At 38.2% G+C, this 18679-nt stretch overlaps 1 protein-coding gene across 3 annotated transcripts in view; it reads left to right on the top strand.

The window, feature by feature from the left end:
* LOC139710375 (epidermal growth factor receptor kinase substrate 8-like) overlaps positions 1-13610 on the top strand; it is a 77188-nt gene extending 63578 nt beyond the window's left edge. For all 3 annotated transcript variants that reach the window (XM_071622290.1, XM_071622292.1, XM_071622291.1), the window contains 9 exons: positions 144-325; positions 1262-1421; positions 2056-2235; positions 2590-2656; positions 3650-3730; positions 4114-4291; positions 4609-4741; positions 6680-6815; positions 8718-13610. In XM_071622290.1, the coding sequence (XP_071478391.1) occupies positions 144-325; positions 1262-1421; positions 2056-2235; positions 2590-2656; positions 3650-3730; positions 4114-4291; positions 4609-4741; positions 6680-6815; positions 8718-8743 (1143 nt within the window). In that variant the 3' untranslated portion in view covers positions 8744-13610. The remainder of the gene's footprint in view (positions 1-143; positions 326-1261; positions 1422-2055; positions 2236-2589; positions 2657-3649; positions 3731-4113; positions 4292-4608; positions 4742-6679; positions 6816-8717) is intronic.
* Positions 13611-18679: the final 5069 nt, after the last annotated feature.

Raw genomic sequence — 18679 nt, 5'->3', positions numbered from 1 at the left:
AACTCGTTTTAGAGGTTTTCTGATACATTTTCGTTACGTCTTTTTGATCTTTTTTGAATTGCAAATTTAGTAATAAAATTGCATTGTGTACAGAATTTCAGTCAATCCTTCAGTTTGACTGAGCTTGTTCCTATCATCAACAGAGCCTGGAGCAAACTGATGGCCCTGGTCCCAGCAGTAGCCACCAGAGACAGCTGTCCAACAGCAGTGAGCCCATCGGTCACTCTACTGGTCCAGCTTTCCACACCAATGGTCCAACATCCCATGCCAATGGCAACAGTTACCACCAGAGGCAGGCATCTGACCCCGTGACACACAGTCCAAGGTACAGCCTGGTCAGAGTGGTGGAGTGAGAGGGGTAGTCCACCAAGCTAGCTGAGAGTCATGGAGTGAGGATGGCTAGTCAACCAAGCTAGCTGAGAGTCATGGAGTGAGGGTGGCTAGTCAACCAAGCTAGCTGAGAGTCATGGAGTGAGGGTGGCCAGTCAACCCAGCTAGCTGAGAGTCATGGAGTGAGGGGGCTAGTCCACCAAGCTAGCTGAGAGTCATGGAGTGAGGGGGGCTAGTCAACCAAGCTAGCTGAGAGTCATAGAGTGAGAGTGGCAAGTCAACCAAGCTTGCTGAGAGTCATAAAGTGAGAGTGGCTAGTCAACCAAGCTAGCTGAGAGTCATAGAGTGAGAGGGGCTAGTCACCCAAGCTAGCTGAGAGTCATGGAGTGAGGGGGGTTAGTCAACCAAGCTAGCTGAGAGTCATCGAGTGAGGGGGGCTAGTCACCCAAGCTAGCTGAGAGTCATGGAGTGAGGGTGGCTAGTCAGCCAAGCTAGCTGAGAGTCATCGAGTGAGGGGGGCTAGTCAACCAAGCTAGCTGAGAGTCATGGAGTGAGGGTGGCTAGTCAGCCAAGCTACCTGAGAGTCATAGAGTGAGAGGGGCTAGTCAACCAAGCTACCTGAGAGTCATGTCTACAACTTATACACTAGAGTGGTTCATGCAGATGTCATATCAAAGAGTCATATTTTAGCATTTCAAGAGTTTCAAGGGGTTAAGAGGGGAGCTGCGCCTTAAAAAGACAATCTGATTGACAAGATATTTTTATTTTGTCAACAGTAATCTTGTCTGCATTATTGCATGCACAATAACGTCCTCACATTATTTGATGTGCCTTTCTCATTTAAGAGGTTTGGTCTGCATCTATTAGAAGCTAGATGGTAGACATTTGCACCTGTAGAGTTAGTGTTCATTTTTTGTCATACTCCTTGCAGACCATCCAGCCTTCCCAGCCCTACACCTCCTCAGCCTTTGCCAAAGCCTGCTGCCAGCGCAGTGGCTGCTAAGCCTGGCCGCAGAATGGCCATCGCCATCTTTGATTTTGTAGCTCGCAACTCAAAGGAGCTGACAATCATGGCTGATGAACAGCTTGAGGTAAGATGTTTCAAGTTTGAAGAGACACGAGAGTCGTATATCACATTATCTTTAGCGTAATTACACATGTAGCTGTGATGTGAATGTTCCCAATAGTAGAATATGTTCATTAGTTTTTTATTTTATATGTACATATTCAGTACATCATATATATTGTGTGCAATGACCTTTAAGGGCCTAGTATGATGAAGCAGTGCTACAATGATAAAGCCTTTTTTGGCTATTCGAGATGAGAATAGAATATCAACCCAAGGTAAATTTTCAAGAAGGCAGAAACCTATGTGGCTCAGTGTAGCCAAGGGATCAGTGTACAGATATGTCCGTTTCTCATGACACTGGCAGTGGTTGCCCTGTAGTGCCACACAGTGATACACATTCAGGAGTGCCAAGCTCTCTCAAGCTCAGTAAATCTTAGTCATCTCTTTGGCAACCCTTCCATGTGGAAGATCCTTCTTGTGAACTTTTCTATCATCCTCAGTGCATGTAAAATCTTTGTAGACCTTCAAAAAACCATCTTAAACCTCTTTCTGTCAGAGAGTTCAGTTTGTCTCCAGAGGTAGTTATTTCTTCAACCATTTTTAAGATAATAATTAGAGTGTGTAAACTTGAGTTCCTTTTGCTGTTTCTTTCACAGATTCTGAATGATCAACGAAAGTGGTGGGAAGTGCGGAACACGTCTGGCCAGTCTGGATACGTCCCATCCACACTCCTGAAAGTGATGACACCGTCACCAAACACCAACACCAACTCAAACCATGTCCCAGAACCTCCCTCTAACCCGCCACCTCCTGCCCCACCCATGGCTCCCTTCAATGTGAGTTAGAGACCCTAGCTCCTAACAACAAACATGATCCATGTTTGCCTTTTTCTCCGTATGGATAATTTACCTGACTCTTTTTTTATTAGATTACACTTCAACTCACCTTAGAGCCCCTTAATTTGCTCTTTTTTGTTTGTGTAAAAGGTGGGTTAATTAAATGTAGATAAGATAACACATCTTGACTCTGTATTTTCAGCTTTCATGTTGTAGCAAGTGTCGCTCTGTCTGAGTTGATCACAAAAAGAAAAATATATTACCTATAAATGATATGAAATATAAGTTATCTTCAATATATCTTATTCTGTGGATGGCAGTGTGAGAGTTGTCTGTCTATCTTCCTATCTCCAGGCGGCTCCACCTCCCCCTCCTCCTCCTCCTCCTGCTGACAATCTCAGGAGGCCAAACTCAACTCATGGTAAGATTTACCCCTCAAAACATTTGGCATCATTAGCTTGTTTACTAGGGTCTGTTGGGAATCTTGTTCCCCTTCCAGTCTTTTCAGAAAGGCTTTACTGTGGTATGGCAAGCCAAGACCCATTTCCACATCCACCATCTTGGGATTCATTTTTCTGGATGACTGCTTACCCCTTTCAAAAGAGAATCCTCAACTTAAGGGATCGTGTAGTGTTGGTCGAGACCTAACATCAGGTTTATAACATTTTTTTTTTTGTGAGATAAGGAGAAGCCTCGTATGGAATATGAAAGAGCATGTAATTTCAAGAAGGATTCAACGTTTATTTGATGAAAATTGGTCTTGAAATGACTGAGATATCAAAAAAAGCGATCCTAATAAAATTGACAGGCAATGACTTTTATTAGGATGTTTTGTTTTTTGATATCTCAGTCATTTCAAAACCGATTTTCATCAAATAAACTTTTGATTCCCCTCAGAATTGTATGCTCTCTAACATTTCATAGAGTGGCTTTTGAATATCTCACAAAACGTTGCAAGCTAAATCCTCACCTCAACCAGTACTGTATGGTCCCTTTAATGCATTTTATTCATAGTGCCATTTATCTGTTTGCACGAATGAATGAGGTCATATTATAGTACTTCAAAGTGATGGAGAGAAGAAGAAATCATTGACCATTTGATTTCTGTAAAGTAACACATGATGGAGGTGAGAGTACTGACCATGGCCAGATGGTTGCGTGGATATGTGGAACATAAGAACTTTGAAGACAATGGAAATGATGCAATGCGGTAACAGCTTACATAATATGTGATTCACATTATGCTATCGGTTACTTTTTTCATATGAGTTACAGTGTATAGTGAATAGTTGAGTAACAGCAAAGTGCAAGGATTCTATTGCAGAGAAAACAAAATGTGTTGGTTGTGTAGGATTAAACTTTAATCATATTCATTGATGTATTTGTAATTCTACAAATGCCATCGCTCATGCAGGTCAGAATGGGATGGACTTTGCAGCCCAACTCCAGCACACACTGAAGAACAAGCAGCTAAAGACACCTGTCTTCGATAAGGGTAAGACTGTCATCTTATTCATTCCTCTGTTTTACTTCATTCTTGTTGTAATTTACTTGCTGACATATATCTGGCAAGTACCTTTATGGCTGTGTCTACTTCTTTTAATTTTATCATATGTAAATATTAGTTTCTCTGTCTGCATATGTACAAACTTTTAACCCGTTGAGGACGGTTTGATTTTGGTTACAACACGCATTTACCATGGACGCTTGCCCAAGTATACTCGGGACTCGTCCTCAACGGATTAATAGTGAATGCTAGTATTCCATCAGACATTGGTGAACATATTGTCTTTGGTAGCACAGCATGCCTTTAACGCTTTAACGTATGTGTCTATATGAATCTCTTTTAATGAAGAAACATCAAATTTTTCCCCAAAGGTCCATCCACCAACAAACACGATGATCTCCATGAAGAGTTGATGAGGCGTGTGAATAATGGAGCCCCCAAAAGGAATTACCGCGTTCCACGTCGCAGCATCAGTGATGTCAACCTGACCTATGATTCTGGGCGAGAGGATGTCATGAAGTGGCTAGAGTCAAAAGGTTTCACTCCACTGTAAGTTACTTTTTCTCTAATCATTTAAGCATGTCATTGACTACATTCTATAGTTGTGTTCTACATTTGTCGTGGCTTGCATTTACAAAGATGATAAAGTTATAAACAATGACATAATATTATGAGTCCGCTTTCTCTTTCTCTGTTGGGCCACTCTATCTGTTTGATTGGAATCGTATTATTGATAACAAAACGAGAGGACAGTCAGTCCATTTTGTAGATGATGAGATCACCAAGAAAATTATCTAAAAGTAAGGTAAAGGTCAAATTCCTTTTGTTATCTATTGTTTGACCTTTGACCTTCCTGTCCATCCCAGAACCATCCACAGTCTTGGCATCCTTAATGGAGCTCAGCTGTTCAGTCTGACTAAAGAGGAAATCCAACAGGTGTGCCATGACGACGGCTCCAGGGTCTACTCTCAGCTCATGATACAGAAGGCTGCTCTACAGGTAACTAAAGAAACCAGGCTTTGAGATACCAGTCTCTAAGGATTGTCACTCTACAATCCTATGACAGGATAACAACATCTAAACATGTAGTGTTTATTGAGGGACAAAATCAATGTTTATTGCCTTCTCCCTTTCCCTACAACTTTCTACATGAAAAGAGTTCAAATATTTTCCATGGCTTCTGAGGTAGAGTTCTTCTCCAGAGATCAAACATATGTCACACCAGGTTTCTGGAAGCTATGGGTGAAGGGAGTCAATAATTTAAAAGAGTCATTGGGTAAAGGGAGTCCATTAAGGGAGTCATTGGGTTAAGGGGGTTGATCAACAAGATACATGTATGTTATCAATGTGATGTTACTTTAATATGGAAGACCAGCTACAACTGATAATATGAATATGTTTCTTTTTTTTTTAAATGATAGAGGAAAAGTAGTACTTTGAATGTGTTCCGAAGCAGGTGTAGTTATGAAGACAAAGTTCAGAGATGGGATGGGAATGCAACATTATCAATTTGATGTGTAGTATTTCATATATGTACAGTCATGCACGGTGAAAAAAATATTTGTAAACTGTATATCCATCAATTGCATGAGTATGCACTTACTGACATCACACCTATATACATGTATATCCCAGGGACACATGATATATTCATTTACACAAATCAACTTATTTAATTCAGACATCTGCAAATTATTTGCCCTTCTATTTATTGTGCATAACCATAATAACTCACATGTGTAGACTAAACTTATGTGGTGATGGTGTTCATTGGTTACTGATTAATGTACTGACATTGTTACTACATGATAGGTTATTATTCATTGAGTGCAGTATATACCATCAATGCAATATTTTCAATGTATCAAGTATCTGATAAACTGCTTTCATGATGGTGTCATATTTCTGCCTTTCAAATACCATTATGAGAATGAGCGAAAGATCAGCAAAGAAGAAAAACCATACAAAAGAAAAAAATACAATAATAATGTTAATTGATAAGTGTTGTGTATCAATCTACTTTGTTACACATCATCATATGAGCAACTACCCCAAATATAAACACATGTATACCACAAAATTAAGTGACAGTACTCTAAATGAACAGTTTGCAAATTGTTGTCTACACAAACAAGAAAGATCAATAACATGATATTGAGTTGCTATGGTGTTCATTTTATATGAAACAAATAAAATCAAATGACCTTATATCAATTTCAACTGACTCTACTTTATTTACTGATTCACCTTGATATGGAAATTTACCATAAACACAGACAAATAATGTAATACAGAATTGTAACTGTATTGTCATTAATATGCAATATTTCTTGGAGAACTAGTACAAAGCATTTTTACAGCAAGAGTACTTGGCTTTGAGGATTCACTGATCAACACTAGAACATATTTTTTTTTAAATCTCACCTTAATTGATTCCTAAGTCTATATGTTGAGATGTGGTAAGCTTGTGATTTAAGGGAGAGTTCTTACCCTATGATTTCAAGTCCCAGTAAAAAGACACTACATGGAGTGGTCACACCCTACCACACTAATTGTCAATACTAGTCTACAGCACAACTACCATACACCTGCACGCCAACTAATAGAGCAAAGTTGATAAACCTGCATGTCATGTTTGTATCATGTGTATGTAAATTGCAGACTGATGAGCAATGTCTTTGCAAACCTGGAATACATTTTGATGTAGCCAGCTTACAAACTATCCTCAAGTTGCAAATATTCTAAAGTGTCAGAGGCAAAAACTGCATCAAACATTATTGTCCAGTTTTTAAACTGGAACCTAATTTGGTCTACTCACAACATAGACTTTACCAGACTTCTTTCCATAAAGAAGCAATGGACAAAAGATGTAAGGAAGATGACTTAAATTTTTTACTTTTTTGTCTTTGGTCGGACCTCTTTGTCCTGTTCCTGTAGGAGTCACAAAATGGACCTACAGAACTTCAGGCTATCATGCAACAGAGGAAGGAGAGATCAGGGGCTGACACCAACTCCAATTTGCCCCCGCCGGAATTCGACCCTCTCTCCCCACCCGTCTTTGACTCACCCACAGGTAGACATTACTAACTCCTGTCCAGACACCCTCCTCCCCTCCCCCCCCCCCCCCCCCCCCCCCACCATACCTGTCCAACAGTCAGCTCAAGACCACAGTCTTTGTCATTGCCTGCTTGAAGAGTGAAGAGTGAAATAACACAGAGTGATAACAGCAGTCTGAATTCAGTGACAGTGGGTTGGTTTTCTGTCTAGTTCTCATGAAATGTGTTCTGACCAGTCACTTCAACAAGTTCTTTCTTAACATTTGGTCAACACACTACTTCTTTCCCTTTGTTGAATATGTCCTTTTAGGATCTGTGTAGTCATCATTGCATTCCTGGGATGAGACTCTTTAGCTAAGGAACAGATTGATTGTTTATAGAAATTTAACGGCCATGATTAATTACATTTCTGCAGAGTTGCGTAGATAGACACAATACAGACTCATATTGCATTTTTTGTTTCTTTTACTTCACTTAGAGAGCACTGTCAATGGCACACTCAGTTTGTCAGGCGTAGTTATGACTTCCAAGTCATTTTCAAAGTCATAGCAAAGTATGGAATTAACCTGGTTATATCTCATATGCTCCTGCCATGAAACTCACCATATGCCCATATTTTTAGACCATGTTTTGAAACAGTCGCTTGTTTTATGCACCATCAAGTCATGTAAACCTCTGTTGCATGTTACGGACCCCTGCATGATCATGTCCAGATAGCTTCTTCTGTTATAAAATGGATGTTCTTGTTGTTGTTTTATAGAAAGAAAGAAGAGAGAGAAGAATGGGGCCCTATACAAATAATTTGCCCCAGACAGCACTTAACATAAAACAGACATTATAAATCTTAGAAAAATATAAACAAGATTATTAAATATATATGTATGTACCAAGTCTCCACGAGGGAGCTCATATTGTCTCCACAAAGGAGCTCATTAAGTCTCCACGGGGGAGCTCATCCATAAAATGGATGTTGTTGAAGATATAGTTATGTTTGTCATAAAGCCCAGATAAAAATATTTTGCATTAAGTGCATGCTCTGAGCTTTTGTTTGTAATTCACTTGATTTGAGTAAAGATGGGTTGGCCTCCTGATGTATGCATATAGTTGTGCTTTAATTGAGCCTAACAGAAGAATTACTGTAAAAGATTGTGAAGAACATTCCCTCCCACTGAAGTCTGTGTGATCTATTTCATTTCTTTTCCCAAATCACTCACCACCAATCAGTCAATGCCTAGTCTTTAATCCAGTAGTTTAATGCTTGCATGAACTCCAATACAAACCTGCAGAATGTACAGCCAAAGGATGGTACATTGTACCTTTAAATGACTATGTGTCTAACCATTTCTAATGATTGGCCAGACTGACCCAGTGTGACATTATACAAAAGATTTAATTTCGCTTACTTTTTTTTTTCTCCCTTGAATATGTTAATTTTACCAAAGCACAAACTTAATGGAAAGGGCAGATGTCACATGTTGAATGCATTATGAGAAAGACAATTTGTCTTTGTGATTCACACTATAAAGTCAAAGAATTTGAATGAGAATGAACTACGCTATGAATGAAAAATGGTGCCTTCAACTGCTTTTTCTGCATTTTCATTTGCTCTATTTGGCTCTACATGTGTAAATGTTCATGTGCTTCAGCTTGTGTCATCCATGCTTGATTTTATTAATATTTTGCAAGAATTCACCACAGTTATAAGATTGAGAGTGAAATTTACAAAATGAAAGTATTACCCACTAACACCCTCTTCTGCTCACAACTACACATTATAGACCTTTCCTTCTAATGCTTTGAATAGCAAGTGAGTTTGCAGTAAGAAGTTAAGTAATTGTAATTGTGCTGTTTTATTGTAATCATATGTAAACTGTCATAACTGCAATATATTTTATCCTGGCTTCTGTCTGTCACCCCAGAGATGGCCCCGTACCATGTATGGTGATGAGGAATTTGACTACCAGTCTCGAGGCTTCTAGCTTGCTTTCATCTCATGGCTCCTTTCATCTCCTTGCTCAAATTCCATCATATTTCCTGCCATAGAACCCACTTTCCTTCATGCTATGCAGTGGACTCTAAAAAAGGAGGGGAAAAAAACCCTTGTGATAAACACTTTGTTCTTGGGGAAGGGTTTCCCAAAGCTACTGGAGGACTGCAAAGCGGTTGTGGAACATGGAAATAATTTAAACCTGATCCCAGATATTTATTTGTCTCATCTACAAACTTCGGAATCATCATGACAGACTACTATTCCCTCATTCGAAGGAGATGACATTCAGTAATAAAGATAGAGGGTGGTGATGACATCTATCTAAACCCATGGAATGCAAGTACTGATAATGTCCCAGACCCATGGGATTAAAGAAATTGTATGACACACGATTCCTACAATATGTGGGGCATTATATCCTGCTGCTTTATTCATTCTCTATGCCTGCTGACATTCACTGACCATTGCTTGCATCCTGGGCCAATGCCTGCTGACCTTCACTGACCATTGTCTGTATCCTGGGCCAATGCCTGCTGACCTTCACTGACCATTGTCTGTATTCTGGGCCAATGCCTGCTGACCTTCACTGACCATTGCTTGTATCCTGGGCCAATGCCTGCTGACCTTCACTGACCATTGCCTGTATCCTGGGCCATCATGCCCTTCTCTCACCTCTCCCCCCTTCCTCTCAGCTTCAATCATGCAGTCATTCCCAGATGGTCACTTTAGCTGTTTTTTCTTCTTTTTTTTTGGCAAAGTGCTCTAGAGTTCAGCAGAATTTAGCAGTATCAAATGTATATCTTTTTTACTGGTCTAAATAAATGAGAAATAGAGCCTCTGTCATGAATACATGTACATAAGATGTAGAGAAGACCAGTTGATTATCATGGTACCAAAATGTATGGTTAGATGATTATGAATGATATTTTGAGAAATCAATCTCTTGATACAATTCAGGGTCGTTGATGAAACCTGCTGCCTGGTATGTTGATTTTTTTTTTTTCACTATATACTTCACTCTTATTATGATTGCTTTTCAAACTTTGCAATGGACTTGATGATTTGAGAACAAGAAGTATGATATCTAAACAAAGTGATAAATTAAACTCTGGTCAGTTGAATTCCAATTAGCTGTCCACTGTTTAGGAATCCTGTGGATATAGCTCCCTATAATTACTTGGACTGTCACTGCAGTAGTAACGGTGCTGAGAGGAACATCGTCAGTTGGGAAATCAAAGATAGTGAGTTTGTGAGAACTCTAAAAATCACCCACAGATTTTGATATTTTTTTTCTGAGTATGTTTGTACATGTACAGTCACTAGTAGTTTATTATGTATGATCCACATATTACACTCTATGTATGCTATGTATTTCTGAAAAACTATGTATTATGTGTAATGTGTATTGTTGTCAAATGTACCTCAACACCAAAACAAAAAAAGTTAGTGAGCTGCCAATGTACAATGGATGTGGTGTGACTATTTTGAAAAGCTATTTTTTACAGCTGTCTTTGATGAGTTTGTTAGCAGTATTGACAAGATATGGCAGATACCACTGCTAATTTCAAAGGTAATTTATGAGGAATGTATGTTGCATGCTAAAGGTATTGCCTGAGGTGAGGCAATTTTGTCTGTTCTTTCTTGGTTGTTCTGTGGACTGATGTGGCCTTTGCTCCTTTTCAAATCCCTTGTGGCTCAGTCCACCAAGTGGCAGTGTGTAACAGTATATAAGAAATATGACATACCTGTAGTGCCTTCTGAGAGTTTGTGCACTCTTTGGTCACAAAATTTAGTATTCATTAAAAATTATATATTTGAGAAGAGAAACAGCATCATACAATGTAATCTGTAAAAAAAAATACTGATAGTGCTGATGATTATAGAACGACGTCCCAGAGAGAAACAAAAGTTTATTTACATATTCTATGATAAGAAACTATGTGTATTCAAGATAGTATTCAATCACCTTTCTCAAGTTTATCAAGTAAACAGTATATTTTTGTTGTATAAATATCCAGTACACACATATGTATAGATGTCTGATGATTTGACACTTTCATGAATAAAAATGTTATATACAAATTATACTGAAGGACAGACTTATGTAGTAAAACCCTGTCACAAAAGTAGATGTTCACTGTGCCTAAGACTAAGTGAAGATGCATCATTTTTGTTGTGCGAATTTCTCATTATATGAACATCACTGACTTCATAGTCATGATCAAAACAAACCCCAAAAGAATGACAAGCACAAATGTTGTCATTATATAACGCAAACATAATGTACTCCTGTTTGGAATGAAAGTTGATTTATAATACTAGTGATATATGTTCAGAAGAAAAGCTATGATGTCTTAATGACATGTATATTATGTATAGCAGGTCTTTGCAATGAAGTTGTCACATCTGCCCATATGATTGTTGTAAATAGATATGAAAACTCTCATTATTTAATCTACAAATGTGAAACCTGTTTTTCCCATTAATATACACACATGAATGTATGTTTAGCATGAAAGGTATATATTCAGCGTGTTTTGTATAATTTGGGCTATATATCAAGAGTACTCCACACCATGATAGAATGTTGACTTATATGTATTATATATATTATATATTGTATAACTATCTTTTTTATTTAAAGCATTCTTATGGAAGTAGTCAAATATGCATTCACCCTCGAGAAAATCTTGTGTCATTCAGTGGTGTGAGAAAATGCATTTATGTGTAACATTTTGTGATAGTTATTCACAGAGATTTGGGCTTACAAACAATTTTCTGAGAGTAACATAATATGAAGGGTCACTGGCTTACTCAACAGTATGTAAAGCTGGGACAAATCCAGAAAGTGATCTTGAAAGTAGATAAAAAAGGCATTCACTCACAGTAATATCAACACAGGCCATCCCATAGTTTCCTCAACATATATAGCATGCTTGTCATCTACTCTTTCACTTTCACACCTTCATCATGATAATTGAGTGCTTGGAATTGGCAAGATGATAAAATGTTGATCTTCAAGGAAAATTTGAGATAATTTCTGTAGTACTAGTAACCAACCCTGATAGCCTGAGTCTTGTCTCAACACTTTTTGGTCTCACTAGGCTTCTAGGATTTCTACATAAGTTATCTTGTCCATAATAAACTAGGGTTACTGTCTTGGTCTAAAAAGAATGTAGATTGTATATACAACTCTGGCCATTTCAGACAAAGTCTTTTGATGGTAATTTTTCATTCATGAAATTTATTCAACGTAATTTATGGTTGTCTCATATATATATTAATGCCTGTTTACGTTATGTTATTTGGAATTACCATATAGAATTAATGATGATGAGTATAAATCCTTTCATTTGTAATGTATCTCAAAACAAGTAATAAGTATTGGATAAAACAGAAATAACTCCTACAAGTTTAGTTGAAAAGAAGGAAGAAAGCTTCCTCATGGCTTAAGAGGAAAGAGGCATAACAAATGCCACAGAAGAGCAAGTGGATGTAATAGATGCCTATTCTGCTATGTGAAATGTAAGTGACAATCAACATAATGAATTAACTTTTTGTAATGAAGTTATTTTTCAGTGAAGAAACCGTTCTCATAAGGTGTCATTATGATCTCTCATACTGGTGTGATTCAGATAATACATGCTCAGGAAGTAGATACGTACATGCATAAACAACAACAAAGATATGTATTTGATTTCAATTGACTTTTGACAACTGAGCTGCTTTGCAGCACGCATCATTATAGGAGCAAGAAGCTAGCAGTTGCGCAAACCTACAATACAACTCATTCTATGTGAATGCACTTTCATGTTTTTAGTTTCATTGTCCCAAAAGTCAGTTTTGAGCATATGTCACACCATTTGCCCAATTTTTCTTTTTGACGCCCAGTTTAATGGAACCAGCACACGATTCTGTATTTCACACCTGCCTTTGTAATGTTGGCATTGTATGATATCAGTTACTGTCCCAGCAAGTTGTCATGTCTTTAACCTTAAAGAGATTGTTATCCTCCATAGAGAACTTTTGTACATAATACGAGTGCTAGAGTATTTTAGTTAAAGCAATCTATGTGAAGCGACCAAAGCTGAATAAAATTTCATGTGGAATATCTAAACATCCTTTCCACTGCAGATTAAAAATACACTGTATTCTTTTACTAACATCTTGAAAAGTGTATGGCTCCTAGGTAACAAGCAGTATACAGTGACATGCTAATGCATGTCAGACTAAAAACATGCACATTTAGTAGCAATTCTTCTGGCTGCAGCAAATGCATGTTTAATAAATTATGTCATAAAGACCAAGGGCAGCAAAAAGCAAAGGCTTGTTTCATATAAAATACCTTGTTTTTAGTCCAAAATCTTTATATGTATCTTGAAGCAATGGATCATGATATATATAATGCTTTTCACGTTGTACTCCTCTGTGTATTTTGTTTTTTTATGCACAAGAGGGTAAAGTGAAAATGTTTAAATTCTGCAACCAAATGATTTACCTACTATACTGTATGATGCACCAATCATGCAGGCTTTATTCAAGCTATCTACAATGAAGATATTTTGTCATACATATACGTGTACCTACTTTTCATGGTGTCTGATGATACAGTATTTGTGTCAACTTGACCTGTCCATTTTACATGCATTTTAGCCAATATTTCCAGCTGATATCAAATGTTTAGCTTGCATTAATATCTTATGTTATCAATAACCTCAGCATATACATTTTTCAAACTGCTGAATTGTTAATATTTGTGAATGTTAAATTGACTGTACAATCTATATGGTGCAGAAAATGTTTATTGTGATTATTTCATTGCGGGCAGAATAAATTCTATTACACTTGAATGCGTCTTTTTTTCACTTAGTGCTTCTGTTTGTTGTTTTGTGCTGTATGTGTAAAATATACTTTCCCAAAATCATTGAGTGAGATTAGAGATGTAATGAGTCATTACACACAATCTTTTCTGCTAGGTATATGCCTGTATATGCATGTATACAGACAGACCTATCCCCAACAGCTCAGTTGAGAACTGAGACACTTTTAGTGTGCTTGTAGGCGGGAGGTCATTGTAAGCATGTTTGATGTGGTAGCCATTGTAGATACATTAATTGTCCCATATGATTATGTATGCACCAGCAGAATGATATACATGTAGTACCCTATAGGTATAAAGCCAAAGTCTGTGAATCAGTGTGGCTAAAACAAGTGATCCAAGTAGTAGGTCAGCCGACAGTATACCAAAGCACAAGGCAGTAATCATTAGCTCCTGGTGAAATGCAAAGTTCCCATGGTGTCAATCAAATGTTGACTTTTGCTGATGTGACCAGGTCAGTCTCGTCCATGTGCAGAACTCTTTTTTTCCTAGGATTAGCATCGTGAATAGATAGCTTGCTCTCTCTCTCTCTCAACTTCTTGTCATTTGGAGGATTAACTTTCAATTAGCCAGCTGCAAAGTTCACCAGTTATTGTTAGATGCGTATCAGGGGTGGATCCAGAGGGGGGCGCACCGGGCATGCGTCCCCTCTTTATTTGTTGTTAAAACAAAAGAAATTTTAAAAAAATAATGAGATGAAACCCGGAAGTAGAACCAAAAATATTGTTTGCCCCCCCCCCCCCCCTTTACGGAATTCCTGGATCCGCCCCTGCATATTGACCATTAGGTGTTGTTACCTGAAGTGGGTATCTCACTATAGTTGCCGACCTGAGACATCTCGAGTCTCCCTTGTCATGGAGACGTCATGGAGATGCCTCCTGAAATCTGGCCAAGTCTCAAGAGGTTCGCAGGAGAATTGAATGTAATCATTTTTACAGAGACGTTTTTTTCATTGTCTAGCATGTTCTTGGACACGTCTCCGCAACCTGGCGTAGACCCACTGGCAATACCTCGTCGACTTTGCAGTAGAATATAAGGTATCCCCTTGTTTGGAGACATTGCGGAAGTTGCCCTGAAGTCACCTTCTTAGTGAGAGCACTAGTCATTTCTACTTTTCTTGGGAGTTGTACGAGTGGCAACAAAGTCTTCTCCAGTGAGATAGGCCCTTTAGATGACTCTACTGCTATATGGTATGACAAAAGGCAAGGAAATTTTTTGAGGGATGGAGCTAGTGGATGCAGAAATAATATAAAAACTATAACAAATGTTATTTATTCCACCAAACAATTCGTGAATTTTTTGATGTTTTAAACTTTTTACATTAGCAGAAGTCGACATGGACACAGAACCAGAATTGTATGTAGTATATGTTAGAGGCCTTTAATCAGAGTTTAACAACATGTCTACGAAGGAGGTTCAAGAGATGGAGTTCCAACTAGCTATGATTATGCAAACAGCTGCCGGTTTTCTAGGGATGCCCAAAAAGAATTCTACAGGTGCATTTTAGCCTTTGATGACCGAGGTTTGATGCCGCCTAACCGCAACAGCGACCCTAAGGCTGCGTTCACAAAGAAGTATTCGGTATTCGGTATTCGCTATTCGCTATTCGCTATTCGGGCACCGAGTACACCATCACCCGCACCGTCAACTCATCATCCCATGCAGTGAGGATTTCTTCCTCCTACATCCCAGCAAATCTTATTAACAATTTCTAAACTGCATCAGAATATCAGTCTACATGCTTATTTTTGCTAAAGGGCAAATCCAGACCGAAATTGTCATTATTTCATAAACGAGAGACGGTATACGCTGCAAGAAAATCGAACAAGCTCGTTTCCCACTTTGCTATACTATTCGCAGCTGTTCGGTACTTTCGAATAGTGCCCTCTTATGTGAACCGGTGTGAGGAAATCCTATCGTTCGATTCAAACTATTCGCGTGCTCTCGAAAACGAGCCCCAAATACCCGAATAGTATACTTCTATGTGAACGGAGCCTAATGCGACGTGTAGCGCCCCGCGCCGGGGCTAGATGCCACCCTGTTTCTCAACTATGTGAAGATTTATTTTGAACGCTAACATAATGTCGGGTATGTTTTGCTTGTTTATTCAATAAATAAAATGAAATTTCACCCAATGATAAAGTATAAGAAAGGAAAGCGAATTCCGTCTAGAAATGTGCGCAATGAAACGGTCCTCTGACCCTCGTTTCATTATACGACATTTCATAAGCACTGTGTAACGGCCAGATACATACACCTGTATCCTTCGTTTAGTTATACCAAGGAGGTTGAAGAGATGGAGTAACAACAGAGTTATTCCCTTTGATCTATGTTCGAAGCCGCCGCTCAAAAATATTTGAAGCATGTGCCAAACAGTATCTGCCGCGCCGATACGAAGACAATTAACTCGTGCCTCATTGCATAATCACCAGCCACTTTCAAAGGAAGATATGTCTTTGTGATGGTAATTACTTTTCGCTATCCCTTCTTATAATGGGTAGGTGGTACAGACACGAGGATGCGCGAACAGAAATTGAGGAAAAATGCTGCAATAAAGATGAAAATTACTCGACTGGGCATACCCGGGCACTAATCTGATATATCTATCAATAAAGAATTATACTTGAAGATTATTACATATTAGTTTCATTTGGGGAAATTAAGTGGAAGAGTGATAAAACCAGCTTTCCAGGATGGTACAGTTTTAAACATTTGCACATAATATAGCTCTGATTTACACTTTTGCGCAAATTTCTGAACGGAATTGACTATTGTTTTACAATGTATACATGCTTTATTATCTCGTGAAATTTCATTTCATTTAATAAATAAATAAGCAAAATAGGGCCAACATTATGATAACGTTCAAAATGAATCTTCAGATTGCTCAGCAAGACGGCGGCTTGGAACATCGATCATCAAAGGCACAAGTGCACCTGTGAAATTCTTTTGTACATCAATAGAAATCTGACAACTGTTTGAATAATTACAGCCAGTTGGAACTCCATGTATAAAACCTCCTTGGTTATACCAAGGAGGTTGAAGAGATGGAGTAACAACAGAGTTATTCCCTTTGATCTATGTTCGAAGCCGCCGCTCAAAAATATTTGAAGCATGTGCCAAACAGGATCTGTCGCGTCGATACGATAAGACAATTGACTCATGTCTCAATGCATGATCACCAGCTACTTTCAAAGGAAGATATGTCTTTGTGATGGTAATTACTTTTCGCTATCCCTTAAAACCTCGGTGGTACAGACACGAGGATGCGCGAACAGAAATAGAGGAAAAAATGCTGAAATGAAGATGAAAATTACTCGACTGGGCATACACGGGCACTTATCTGATATATCTATCAATAAAGAATTATACTTGAAGATTATTACATGTTAGTTTCATTTGGGGAAATTAAATCGAAGAGTGATAAAACCAGCTTTCCAGGATGGTACAGTTTTAAAGGGGATGGCTAGTAACCGATCAGTGGGAATCAGTGGGAATGCTGAGGGATGATTGTTCCACTCCTTGTGGGATTCATTTAAGAGAACATATATCTACTGTTGTGTGAAAATTATTTGCTTCAGAACGGTCTCATATTCAAGTAATGTGCAGATTAATGCCCCGTCACTGACCAGGCACGCTAACCTGGAAACATTAAACTGCACATTACTTTAATATGAGACCATTCTGAAGCTAGTTATTTTCACACAACAACAGTACTCTGTATGTACTGTTAAATGTACTCTTAAATGAATCCCACAAGGATTGGGACAATCAACCTCCAGCATTCCCACTGATTCCCACTGATTCCCACTGATCAGTTACTAGCCATCCCCTTTAAAGGGATAGTACAGTTTTGGTGGAGATGAGAATTGGGTTTTTAACTTTTTGCGAGATACCAAGAAAACACTTATGATATAGTACAGAACATGCCATTTTAAGAGGAATTCAAAGTTTATTTGACAAAGATCGGGTTTGGAATGACTGAAACATCAAAAAACAAAGTAAAACAAAGCGATCGTAATAAAGTGTGGGTCCCACACTTTATTAGAATCGCTCTTTTTTGATATCTCAGCCATTTCAAAACCAATTTTCATCAAATAAATGTTGAATTCCTCATCGAATTACATGCTCTTTCACATTTTATAAGAGGTTTCTCATTATCTCACCAAAAATTGTTAGAAACCTGAAATTAGGTCTCAACCATAACTGTACAATCTCTTTAAACATTTTCACATAATACAGCTCTGATTTACACTTTTGCGCCAATTTCTGAACGGAATTGACTTGTTTTACATGCTTTATTATTAAGTGAAATTTCATTTAATTCGATAAATAAATAAATAAATAAGCACGAAATATGGCCAACATTATGATAACGTTCAAAATGAATCTTCAGATTGCTCAGTAAGACGACGGCGGCTTGGAACATCGATCATCAAAGGCACAAGTGCACCTGTGGAATTCTTTTGTACATCAATAGAAATCTGACAACTGTTTGAATAATTACAGCCTGTTGGAACTCCATGTATAAAACCTCCTTGGATATACCATAACAGGAAGGTGATAGAGGAAAAGAAAGAAGTATCTCTCCTTTGTACCCATGCTCCGTGCCACAGAGAAGTTATGCGCTCTGTTGCAGGTGTTGATGAATTGCTTCGACAAAAGACAGCATCATAATTATGTGGGGGCGCGGTGGATAAGACTCCTGACTCTCAATCGGAGGACCCGAGTCCGATTCCCGCCCAGTGATTACGTCCTTGGACAAGATGTTTTTAGCCACCAGATCCCCCCTCAACCCAGGTGTATAAATGGGTACCTGGCAACATCAGGGTAGTAATAATGTCAGGGCCCTCTGGTAGAGAAGTGGCAACACTGAAGTGGCTACTTTGGATGAATAAGACATTATCGTTGTTGTTGTTGTTGTTGTTATCATCATCATCATCATTGTTGTTAGTATTAATTTTATTATTATTATTATTGTTATTATTATCATTATTATTATTATTATTATT

This window comes from Diadema antillarum, unplaced genomic scaffold (assembly GCF_040938485.1).
Source record: "Diadema antillarum isolate AM-2024a unplaced genomic scaffold, OU_Dant_1.0 seq00001526_RagTag, whole genome shotgun sequence".
Classification (NCBI taxonomy): Eukaryota; Metazoa; Echinodermata; class Echinoidea; order Diadematoida; family Diadematidae; genus Diadema; species Diadema antillarum.
The sequence above is the reverse complement of the archived record's forward strand: the minus strand, read 5'-3'. Positions and strand labels throughout refer to the sequence as shown.